Below are 12,204 nucleotides of genomic sequence, written 5' to 3'. Positions count from 1 at the left end.
AACAAAGCCATGAAAAAGGCAAAGGAATAGCCAGTGTTTGGGGATGCTATTCGCTGAAGACAGCCCTTTATTTATGTATGCCTTTATGTTCCAGCAGGGTTGTAGCAACCACTCTACACCTCTCTCCAGGTCTCTTCTCATACACGCGCAATTATTATTACCTGTTGACTCCACCTATACCCCCACGTTGGGGCCCGATGCCCAAACATGCATACAAACTCACTCACATCTCACAGGGAAGGAGAGAGGGAGAGAGAAGGAAGACTGAGTGGAAAAATACCAAGATTTGTGCTTGATTATTGGAGATAATTAAGTAGAACCTAAAAATAGTCAGGCCCTTATTTCATATTATGTTCAAAATGATTCAAATTCTAAACTATTCACAGCTGTGCTGGGCGCTGATCTACCATACAGAGTTGATTTCAAGCACTTGAATCAACGATAAGCAAATGAAGCATCTCTCTTTTCTTCTAAGTATAACTTGGGGAGGTACCGTGACTCAGAAGCTATTGAATGTGAAATAAAGAGATCAATAATATCATTACCCCCATGACACTCATCGTTTATTCTGCCAATACTTTTCAATAGAGTGGAGCAGTATGGCCCACAGGTCATGTCAGTTTTGTAAGTCTCTCCTTACAAAGTTGTTGATAGTCTTTAAAACTCAACTCCTTATGTGTATCGATTAAGCAGACTGGCAGTTTACTATTTTATTGATTTATCTATTGAGAATCCCAAGTACGTAACAATGCAAAAACACAGGCTGAAAAGTAAGAGATGGAGGAAAATAGGCTGTGTTTCTTTAAAAGCGTGTATGCAAGGACTTACCCTGCTACTAGAAAGATCCTTCAAGGGTGAGAAATAAATCTTAATCCTTTACTATAAATAATACCAACAATCCCACTGCTATGAGGTGACTAGTATCACTAGCATTACTGGATGGGCATAGAAAAAACCACCAGCCTCCCCCTTCTGGTTTTGTTCACGTTTCTTTCTTTTCTTTTTTTTTTTTTAAGATTTTATTTATTTATTTGACACAGAGAAAGAGAGAGAGAGAGAGAGCACAAGCAGGGGGAGCAGCAGGCAGAGGGAGAAGCAGGCTTCCTGCATGAGCAGGGAGCCTGATGCGGGGCTCGATCCCAGGACTCTGGAATCATGACCTGAGCTGAAGGCAGCAGTTTAACCAACTGAGCCACCCAGGCGCCCCTTTGTTCACGTTTCTATTTTTTTTTTAATAGAATATGAAAAAAAGTTAGGTATCATTTGTGACCCAGCTCAGAGGCCATTCTTTTCATGAAAACTTCCCCGATTGTTCCAACATTGCTTGACATCTTTTCTGAATATAGACAGCAAGCATGGCAATTCTGCTTCCCCTGTATCATTCTCCGTAAGAGATCAGTCTGTGTCACCAAAGAGTCTTAATGTGGCTACAAACAGAACATAGAGTATAATAGAGTTAAAATGGCTTTTTGGTCTTTCTTTTCCAGTCGGCTGGATTCTTTGAGGGCTGGGGCTGTGCCATTTGTTTTTATATCAATCACACCTAGCATAGGGCTCTGCTACAGAGTAGGCATTCATTCTTTTTGATCCAACAAATATCCATTGACTGCCTAGTATGTGCCAAGTGCGGTGGTCCGTGCTGCCAGGAAGGAATGTATAATAGCCTTTGAGCACAGGCATCGTTGCTAACCTTACCCTTGTTTTTGGCAGCCTTTACTGTATTTGTCAGCACCTGGAAGGAAGGACATGTTACCTTGTATTTATTTTTTTAATACCAGGCAGGGCTTTGCACTAAATGTTATTGCATAAATTCAGTATGTTCATAAAGCCAAAAGAGATCACAACTGTCCAGTGTAGAAGCTGCTGTTTTATCATTTTTGTATTGTTTAACTCTTTACAAGTTTTCCTTGGTCAGATTTTTGTATGTTTCGAGAAACTTGTATCAGCTTTCCTTACAATTTTGGTTCAAATCAAAAGTCTCTGATGAGGCTGTTCTTAAAATTTTGTTTCATCAACAAGGAAATGTTGCTGCTTAGTAGAAAAGATTTAATATGGATCACAACATCAAAAACTAATGATGTACGGTATGGTGACTAACATAACATAATAAAAAAAGTTTATAAACATGGATACAATGAAGCAACAAGGGAAGAAATGAGCTTTCTGGAATTAAGCCCTTCATATTTGAACGGGCACTATTAAGAGCTCTTTCCTACATATCAAGAGATTTGCCTATTTTTCAGTCATTGTCATGATTATTGCCCTCAGTGACTTCCTGTGGATATGGATCAGAAACTTGAGACTGAAGAATTCTTCTTAAGAAGTGTATTTTAAAATTGCCACTTTGGCATTATGTATCAAAAACCTTCAAACCCTGCCCTTAAATCCAGCAATTTCACTTTTACGTATTTATCTTTGAGAAATAATTGAGACTATCTGCAAAGATTTAGTTCTTAATATAATTTGATAACTTATAATTTTAAAAATAGGGAATTAATGGAAAAGAAAAAGATAATCCTTGTTGGTAAATTATGCAGTTGTTAGAAACGATGTAGAAACTATATACACATAGTTACAGATATATGTTTATGGTGTGTTGTCAAAAAAAGGAGGTTATAAAACAGTATCCATATTTTAATTCTATTTTAATGTAATATATACTAAAATGTGAAAGAAGTCTATAATAATAAGCAATAAAATATAGTCACTAATTATTTCTCAGTGGCAGGATTTTTATTGTTTCTGTCAGGAAGACAGTTTTTATTTTCTTTGTGTGTTTTTGTGCTTTTCATTTTATCTTGAATAGCAAATGTAATAGAGAATAAAAAGGTAATATTTTAAATTTTCCAAATATGTAGAAGTCTTAAAAACACAATATTTGAGGGGAGCTTATATTATGTCTTTCATCCATGTAAAATAAGACTATGATTTTCCATGGAAACTTAACCAGCAGTATATATTGCCTAGTCCAATTGAGAAACCAGTAAAAATAAGATAGATCCCAAGCATGGTAATTACATACTAAATTCTTTAGTCAAATACTTTTTGAGTGCTTTCTATTCTTCAGTCTCATCTCTACATTCCTTGTTCTCATGAAGCTTGCCCTCCAGTTGGGATGACAGAGAAGAAAAATAACAACAATTCATGTGAACGAATAAAGTTTCAATTGGCTATAGCGAAAAATAACACAGAGTGAAGAGGGAGGGATAGGGAAAGTCTATTGGTGGGGAAGGTGATGTGAGTTTTAGAAGTGATGCTTGAATGTGGTCCTGAGTGAAGAGGATGAGTCATATGAAGACCTGAGGGAACGACAAGGCAAGGGAACAGCAAATGCCCACGTGGCGTGTCTAAGAAATAGTGGATCAATGCTATCAGACTTGGGCAAGTAGGGGAAGAGTAGAGAGGTGTGGAGGTACCAAACCAGGGCACCTTGTCTCATACTCATTAAAAAAATGTTGAACTTGTTTTAATTGCTATGAAAACTCATCAGAATTTTAAAGAGGGGAGTAAAGTGATAAAAAGATACAAAGATCAGTATGGCGGCTGTATGGCAAATAGACCGTGTGGAGGCAAGGATGAAGCAGGGAGGGCAGTTCATTGGAGAATTCTAGCTAGATTATAGCTTGGATGAGGGTGTGGGGTGGAGGTGGTGTATGTGATCAGCTTTGAAATGTATTTTGAAGTTGGAGCAGATAGAACTTGCTGATGGATTGGGTAAAAAGGGTGAGGAAGAAGAGAAGAATCAAGGATGCTTTTTAACTTGATCATTATCAGGAAATGCAAATTAAAAACACATTGAGATCCTACTCATGGCTCGAATTAAGACCAATGATGCCAAATTTTGGAGATTTGGAGCAATCGACACAAATACATTGCTGTAGGAATGACTGTGAGTTGGTACGACCACTTTGGAAAATACTTTGGCATCATCCACTAAAGTTCAACGTGCCTGTACGTCATGGCTCAGTGATTTCACTCTTAGGTCTTAACTCAAGAGAAATATGTGTACATGTGTAAAGGCATATAAAAACCATCCATAGTATCATCATTCATAATACCCTTAAACTGAGAACAAACCAGGCAGCCATGAACAACAGTAGAATGGATAAATAAACTGAGGTTTATTCTTACAATGGATTATTTTATAGTGATGAAAATGAGTTACAGCTACGTGCATAATGCTGAATGAAAAAAAACCACAGAAACACACAGACGTGCACATGCACAGTTAGAATGGAAAATAAAGCAGCTTGGTTGACTGCTTCTGTTTTTTCACTCAAATAAGAAGTGAGGCCAGCAGCGCAGGGTGCAAGATACAGAGCGTTGCAAAGTTGAGAATGCAGTGAGCTTGGGAGCAGGACGGTGAATTTCAAGGAGAAATCAGGTAGGATTGCTGGACACTACTATATGGCCACTTGAGCTCTGTGGTCATACACTGAAGGACGACATATCAGTTGTCAAATTTGGCCGCTTGTATATCTTTCACATGACACAATCACCATGATCTAAAGCCTGTGCATTTGTCCCATACAGTGGTCTTTCTGGCTTTAACAAGCTCTGTTATCGTTTCTCAGCTGGAAGCAGGCATAAGTAACAAAGCAGAATGGGGAGTGGGTTACCTCTTGTCTGAGAGGTGGGGCTGGGACTGCGGAGATTTCCCCGACTGCCTGACCAGCTGGTTTCCCATTAAGTTCTGCTGAGAGGTAGCCCTGGCAGCATGTTGGAAGGTAGGAGGAGAGGTGAGGAGACTTTTTTCTGGATTCCAGCTCAGATCAGCATCCTATCCTCACTGGCCTGTAAAGCTTCCTGTCTCCTGTCCCCAGCTTCTCTTGGCCTGCAGCTGCACAGCCTCACCACGTCCGGGGGGCCTTGCTCCATACCTGCTGGCCAGCTTCCCAGGGGCAGCCTCAGCAGTCCTTATGCCCTGTCCCTTTGTCACCCACACCCACCAGACTATGCCCTACCCAGAGATCTGAGCACTTACTCCTTCATTCCTCTGGCCTTAGGGAAGCGTGTGTGTGGGGGGAAGCTTCTCCCTTTAATAGCGAATCTCTTACTTTGATGACATCTGCTTTTTGTCCTCTCAGCATCCCAGCACCCATTGGAGTAGATCTCCTGATTTAAATCTCTTCTTTAGGAATATCTAACATGTTCTGCATTCCTGATGAGGGATGATACTCTAATTGACATATCATCACAAAAAGCCAAAAAAAAAAAAAGGAACTAATGTTCAGAGATACAACACTAAACCCCACAGAGTGGTCTGGGGACACTGGAGGCAGGTGCATACATGTCTTGGCTAGCCCTGTGCAAAGGAAGGCTGGTGGCTACAGAGGGGCCAGGGTGCAGTCCTCACAACCCGCAGCCTCCAGGGCAGCACAAACCACCTCTGAGGGCCAGACCACGAGTGACAGGAGAGGGGTCCTGATGCTTTGATGCCGCCTGATTGGGAAAGCACTGCTCTGGTCTGATCCACTGTTCCTGAAACCAGCAGCACCGATTTCAGAGAAACACCTCTTTTTTCCACATTCAGATTTCATCAGTTTATATGCTAGCTAATTAAACTGAGTGGTCACAAGAACATGGCAGTTAAAATGAATAGCTTCAGAAACCCAAAATGACTCTTGTGAAGCGTTTGGCTCAACTAGAGGAGAAAACTGGTGCCCGTGGACTAAAAGTAACCTGCTTGGCATGAACATTCACTGCACTAAGGGCATCGGGAAGAATATTCTACAGAAAGGATGGGGTACTGCTTGCCCAAAGTTGGAGAGAAGAGCTTTTGCTTATCAGACTTATGATGATGAGTCGCCTTCCTGGTGAGATGGTGGACCCTGAGATTGACTGAAGCGAGGGAAGGCAGAACTGATCAGAGATTCATGTGTCAGGTAGAGTGACGGGCTAGATGCCCGGTAAGGCCTTTTCCAACAGAGTCTGTGATTGAGTCACAAGTGCTGTATAATGAACGATGGGCTCAAGCAGAGGTTTGGTGGCCCCTCAATGGGGGAGGGTGAGCTAGATATGCTCTAAGGGTTCCTCTCATTTAAAGTATCCTATCTAGAAAATGGAACATTCTAGAATACGCCCAGATAAATTAGGTGTTTCTAAATATGTTTTGTCACGTTGTTTATAATGTCACATTATGAACTTTTAATAAAAACATGAACTTTTTTTAGGACAAATTTTGCAGAGCTTCACACACCATCATGCACATAATAGACGTTTGATAAATGTGTTAATTAACGAATGAAAATAACAACTGCAAAGTAGACAGATCTAAAGGGATGTGGGACAGAGTCCCACTCACGGGCTGGCACTCTTGCCTTGAAGAAACCCAGGGGTGGAGCCAGGCACATGCAGAGACAGGTGTCTGGCAGAGGAGGAAGGTCTTGCCCTGGAGGCAGCTGGGTTTCCTCTCTGACCTGAACCATGCACAGGCAGCTGGGTGGGGCTCTACCTGCTTGACCGTGAGGTTGAGTGACTGGATATCCCATGATTCAGGCCTCAAAAGTCCTCATCAGGTCATGGCAAATGAGGTGTTTTTCACACTTTGGGGATGTCTGAGTTCCCCGAGTTTGCTGGGCATAGTCCTGGATGTTTGAGGAGAGGCCCTTCACTTGTGACTTTCTCAGTGGTCTCACAGGAGGTAAGGCGGGAAGAGAACAATTAAAAAACCTGTCCCACCCCCTTTCCTCTCTTCTTTTCACAAAGTATTCAGTATAAACTGTTGGCAAAAGGGGCAACATGTGGGGTTTGGGATCTGAAGAAATCAGAATTGAAGTAGGTGTTGGTATTTTTCTTTCTCAACAAAGCTGTCCTGACACATGGCCCGTGGGAAGGCATTTGTTTGCCACTCACTCTGCACGTCACAGCTAAGTACATGTTGAGTATAAAATGAGATTTTCTAGTAATGACAAGTAAATGTGGAAATTGGAAATGAATTACTGAAGCCAGCTGAAAAGTGGAAATATTTGGGTTTGCAGATTGGCACCCGACTTGCATCTAATGAAGGCCTGGATTCTTTCTGGTTTACCTAGATGGTTCCTTATGAGGAATCACTGTTCCTTCATGTTCACTGGTGGGCATGCACACCTGGCCGTCAGAGCCAGGTGACTGAGCTGTACCAGCCTGGGCTGTGGCTTACACACACACACACACACACACACACACACACACACACACACACACACACACACACACACACACACTGGGAATACATGGTGTGCCTGCACATCATTCCCCAGGCTTCTCCATAGAGCATGGAGCGTGGAGCATGGAGCATGGAGCCAGGTGCTGAGCAATGATGCATTGCTAGGGAAGGCCTGTGGACACTTGTTTGTACATGAATCAGTATCTTCTCCTCCAACCTTGGGAGGCTGGGTCTACACAACCAAAACCGAGTCTTCAGAGAAGCACACTCACAAAACTCAAGTGACTTAGAGACTCTCTAGGAGCAGCTTGCTCATTTTACATCCAAAAGGCCAGGTAGGGTAATTTCTTTCTACAGAACATAGACAGTTATCCATTTACCTTTTCTCGTACCATTTAGATATAATCAAAGGCCATGGATGGGTTTGAGATGTTGCTTGAAAATAGGATAGACAGGCCTCAGACCACATCTTAATATCTTTAACACCGAGAACAGTGTCCTCAAATTAAGACGAACAGGTGCACCGTTGCCCATCTTAGTTTACCAGGCAGTTTTTCTCCCTCCCCCTCTCTCTCCCTCCCTCTCCCTTTCCTTCCTTCCTGCATTTCTCCACTCCCCCCCCCCCCTGCCCACCTGCTGCCCGGCATCTGCCTCTTCTGTCTGTCTCTTCCTCTTCTGGCAGGGAGATGGAATTGGAATGGAAAATCATAATGAGGTGTATACTGGAAACTTCTGCACTTGTACCACCTTAGATATGCATGTACAATTGCATCCTCTTGAGTGTTTCTTAACTTCAGAGATAGATATTCCTAGGAAAACTCCAGATCCAATGAAGAGCAGCAGTTGGGTCTAAGGTAACAATGTGGAGCGAAAAGATTGGATGTTCATGTCCAAGTTTCTGCCTTATTCTGATTCCTGGTCTCAGGGCAGGAGCCAAACTGTCCTTGCTGGGATAGTGCCACCTGAGAAACCATGACACCTTACTTGCATGGTTCACCGCTGAGCCTGTCAGACTCCAGTCCAATATGGTACCTCTGACTTAATTATTCAATAAGTAAGGAATGCTGAGAAAGGATTTTCACAGCTAACATTGTTTTAAGGCGATGCCAACTTCCTTCCATAAGGAGAATGAAATTTTTAAGCATCTGTTTTAAAATGTCACATCTCTTCTTTGATTTTCTTACTGGTGTTTAAAAGCGTGTCCTTCAGAGAGTAATAGATGACTGAAATTGGGATTAAAAGGCATTATTTTTATCTTAAAAACTAATAATTCTAGACAGGCATATACAAGAATGACTTGCAGACTTAGGACCACTCTACCTGCTAAATAAGAACATTTTACAGTTTTTAATTCAGAGCTATTTGCAAATACTTCAGAGGGTTCATGCCATTGATTATTTGCATCCATTGCAGAAAGTTGTGTTTTTATATATAAATCCTAAGAATCTTATACCATAAATATATATGAAAATATATGTCAGACTAGCTTCTATCACATTTATTTTTCTTCTCCTAGAGGAGAAAAGCTCTGTTTCTGTAATTTATTCACACAGTTTAATTTATAAGCTGGTTCATTTTAAGTGGGATCATCTATTGGAGGGTTGAATTTGGAAGCTCTCTCTGAAGACAGGTTTCTCTTCAAAATGCAAACTGATTCAGGTAGTGTTGCCTGGGCTCATCTTCATTTGCTGGAGGTTTTGTGGTTGTTTGCTGTCATGTATTTTCCACTGTTTGGTCTTTTGACATACCTTTCTGCCCACCTTCCTTGTTAAAAAATGGCAGCACCAAGACCCACCCAGAAGGCTAATTCCTCATCTTGTGCTCAATGACTTGCATTGATCCTAGTGATCTTTGAATCAGCTTGTCTTTTGACCACCTTGGGAGCGATACAGACCACATTTTCCCTACAGCTTTCCAATTCTGACAGCATGGCTTGCCTTGGCCAAGGATGAGGTCTGGCTCCCAAAGTAAGCCTCATGCAAAAAATGTGAGCTTAACAGATAAGCTGGGGACACAAGGTGTCAGTGAAGAGCCACAACTCTGTGAAACAGAAATTTTGATTCTTATGCTTAGAATGAATAATCTGAGAAAAAATAAGGATTGCTTTCTATTTTTTTTTCTATAAAACTACATAAAACTCTCCAACCAAAATGATCTCATTTTCTTAGGCCCTCTCTCTCTTTTCTTGCTCTATCTCTACCATCTTTAGGATAAAAACTTCTCTATGATTTTTTTAAATCTTTTAGAAAACCAGTAGGGACACCTATTAATCTTGGGCCACAGGAAGGCAGCTTGCAAAGTCCACATTTGTGTCTGGGTTTTCCTTTTGTGTAACTACTATTATTATTATTTTTAAGATTTTATTTATTTATTTGAGACAGAGAGAGAGAGAGAGAGCACAAGCGGGGAGGCTGGAGGGAGAGGGAGAGGCAGACTCCCTGCTGAACAGAGAGCCCAATGTGGGGCTCGATCCCAGGACCCTGAGATCATGACCTGAGCTGAAGGCAGACGCTTAACTGACTGAGCCACCCAGGCACCCCTCTTCTTGTGTAATTAGGTTGCAAGTTGTTCTGGAGATATGTACCAGATTCTTTGATAGAGATTTAGTTTGATGTTGCCTCTAAATTTATGTCCTCATTTACAGACCATTTCCTAATGCATATCCCTGGCCCTGTAAGGATACTGGGCATTTATTGATGCAAAGATGGAACAGAGCTCCAAGGAGCTTGAAATTAACCTAGTTTCATTGGTCACCTTTACATTTGAGAAGGGGGGGCCCAGAGACATTAAGTGACCTGCACAAGGTCTCACAGCAAGGAAGTGAGTGACCAAATCCAGATCCTCCCTCTGCAGCCTGTGGTCTTTCACCACTAAAGGCAGTTGTTCACAGCTAATTTATACATCTTATTTTCTCTAGGCTTTTCTTGTCTGTTTCTGTGCTAAAACACGACTTTCTCTTTCTTCCAATTTGCTTTCTAGCATTTGAGAATCACAGCCCACAGATCTCTTTGACCCTTTTCTCAAACTTCTTAGACCAAAGCTATTCTAGTGTGGAGCCAGTGTTGGCCAGACATTCACAAATAAATGGGTCCCTGGCTACCAGGACGCGCTCCATCTTTCTTCTCCTCTAATATGCACCCCACACCTCGCCAAGTAAAGTGCTCAGTCTAAGCTAATGTACTCCTTGCTATAAAATGTTACAAGGACACTGTAGAAATTCCTCAGACCAACCGGATCAAATCTCAAGTTAGAGCATGGACCAGAACAGGACACTAACATGCGTGTACATAGAGGAAGTCACAGCAAAGGCTCTAATGAGATGGAAACAAAATGAGCATGTTATGTTAACTGATTCACAAAATCTATTTAGTTATAAGATAGACAAATTGCCAGGAAACTGCTTATTTACAAAATGGCTATCCATCTACCCACCCATTTATTCACCTATGCACCCACTGGTCTGTCTGATCTTCTTGCTGCTAGAAAAGATTTGAATAGCAGAGCCTAAGGAAACATCAGTGCAGATAAGTGACAGTCTTACTGATGAGGTTATCAAACAAGACAGCAAAACACAAAAATATTAATCTGATAATATTTGTTTTATAAAACTTAGTAGTATATAAACAATGTATTGTTAAATATTGACAACATTTTTTCTCCTATGACTTTGAAAACAATATTATAGCAATCTACTATTTCCTTTTAATCTCGTTTTGTTTCTTAATGTCAAAAGGAAATGATAGAGATTACCCTCATATTCAAATATGTGTATAAATATTATTAGAAAGAGAGAGAGCTAGGCCTTTTTTTTTTTCCAAGGTTTTGGAAATTACTCTATCACACAAGCCAGAAAAACCCAGTTGCCTCTATTTTCATTCTGACCAAACATAAAATCATAGAAATGTTTTTCCTACTCAGAGGGCAGCTTGAAGGCAAAAAAAAGAATTGTCTTTCTGTAAATTAGCCATCACAAGTAATTGTGAAGAACAAAATACACATCATTCAAAAATTCTTGTGTAAAATAGCAGACATCTAACAGGGAGAACCACGGCCTCTGCCAATAAAGGGTATTAGAACAGTTTTTTGGATTGTGACAAAAGTAGCCAATCTTTCCCCAAAGTCAGAAACCAAATGACAAGCCCTTACCTTGGAGGGCCTGTAAGCTATGAGTCTGTACGATAATGCAGAGCTGCAGGACCAGCTGTGGAGCACTTTCCAGAAAGGTGGCTAGCAAATGCAGCATACTCACATCTGCATACTCATACACCATTTTCCAGTAAAACCTCCATCTGTCATTCTCCCCACTCTGTCGACTTCGAATACCTAAGTATATTGTGTGGAAATATCTAGAAAGAAAACATGGAGAATAAGAAAGAAATGAGTGATCATTTATAATTCAAACACCAAGGCTGCTTTTCTTTTCTGCAAGCTACAAAAGCCCACAAGAAACAGTTACTTTAGTGGCTTATTAATTTAAGGCCCAAAGATAACTGCTTAACAAGTACCCTTATTCTTTTTTTTTTTTTTTTAGATTTTATTTATTTATTTGACAGAGAGAGACACAGTGAAAGAGGGAACATAAGAAAGGGGAGTGGGAGAGGGAGAAGCAGGCTTCCACCGAGCAGGGAGCCCAATTCGGGGCTCGATCCAAGGACCCCGGGATCATGACCTGAGCTGAAGGCAGACGCTTAACGACTGAGCCACCCAGGCACCCCAAGTACCCTTATTCTTAAATCTTCGCTTTGAGAGGTCCCTGCAATCTTTGGCCTCATTAGAGGCAATCCACTGACTTGAAATATGAAATGTGTTGGAAACAGGTGTAGAAGGGATTTGCCACTTTGACAATCTACACACACCCTTCCTGGCTAGTTTCTTTATGTGCTCAGTGGTACTCAGGAGATGGATTTCTCCTAGGGCGCCATGCAAGTCTGAGGTATTAGAATGCATATGCTTTCAAACCCTCCTGATGTCTTCTAAAATAAATGTTTTATTATTGAAAATTTCAAATATATACAAAAGGAGAAAAAAATAGTGTATTGAGTCCATTATATGTTTCA

The 12,204-nt window shown here is 41.1% G+C and overlaps 1 protein-coding gene across 2 annotated transcripts in view; it reads right to left on the bottom strand.

Annotated features, from left to right (window-relative positions):
• XKR4 (XK related 4) overlaps nt 1–12,204 on the bottom strand; it is a 469,594-nt gene that overhangs the window by 168,988 nt on the left and 288,402 nt on the right. For both annotated transcript variants that reach the window (XR_003515741.2, XM_027570591.2), the window contains exon 2: nt 11,294–11,493. Coding sequence is in view for 1 of the 2 variants with exons in the window: in XM_027570591.2 (XP_027426392.1) it covers nt 11,294–11,493 (200 nt within the window). In the remaining variant the exon portion in view is untranslated. The remainder of the gene's footprint in view (nt 1–11,293; nt 11,494–12,204) is intronic.

This window comes from Zalophus californianus, chromosome 4 (assembly GCF_009762305.2).
Source record: "Zalophus californianus isolate mZalCal1 chromosome 4, mZalCal1.pri.v2, whole genome shotgun sequence".
Classification (NCBI taxonomy): domain Eukaryota; kingdom Metazoa; phylum Chordata; class Mammalia; order Carnivora; family Otariidae; genus Zalophus; species Zalophus californianus.
The sequence above is the reverse complement of the archived record's forward strand: the minus strand, read 5'-3'. Positions and strand labels throughout refer to the sequence as shown.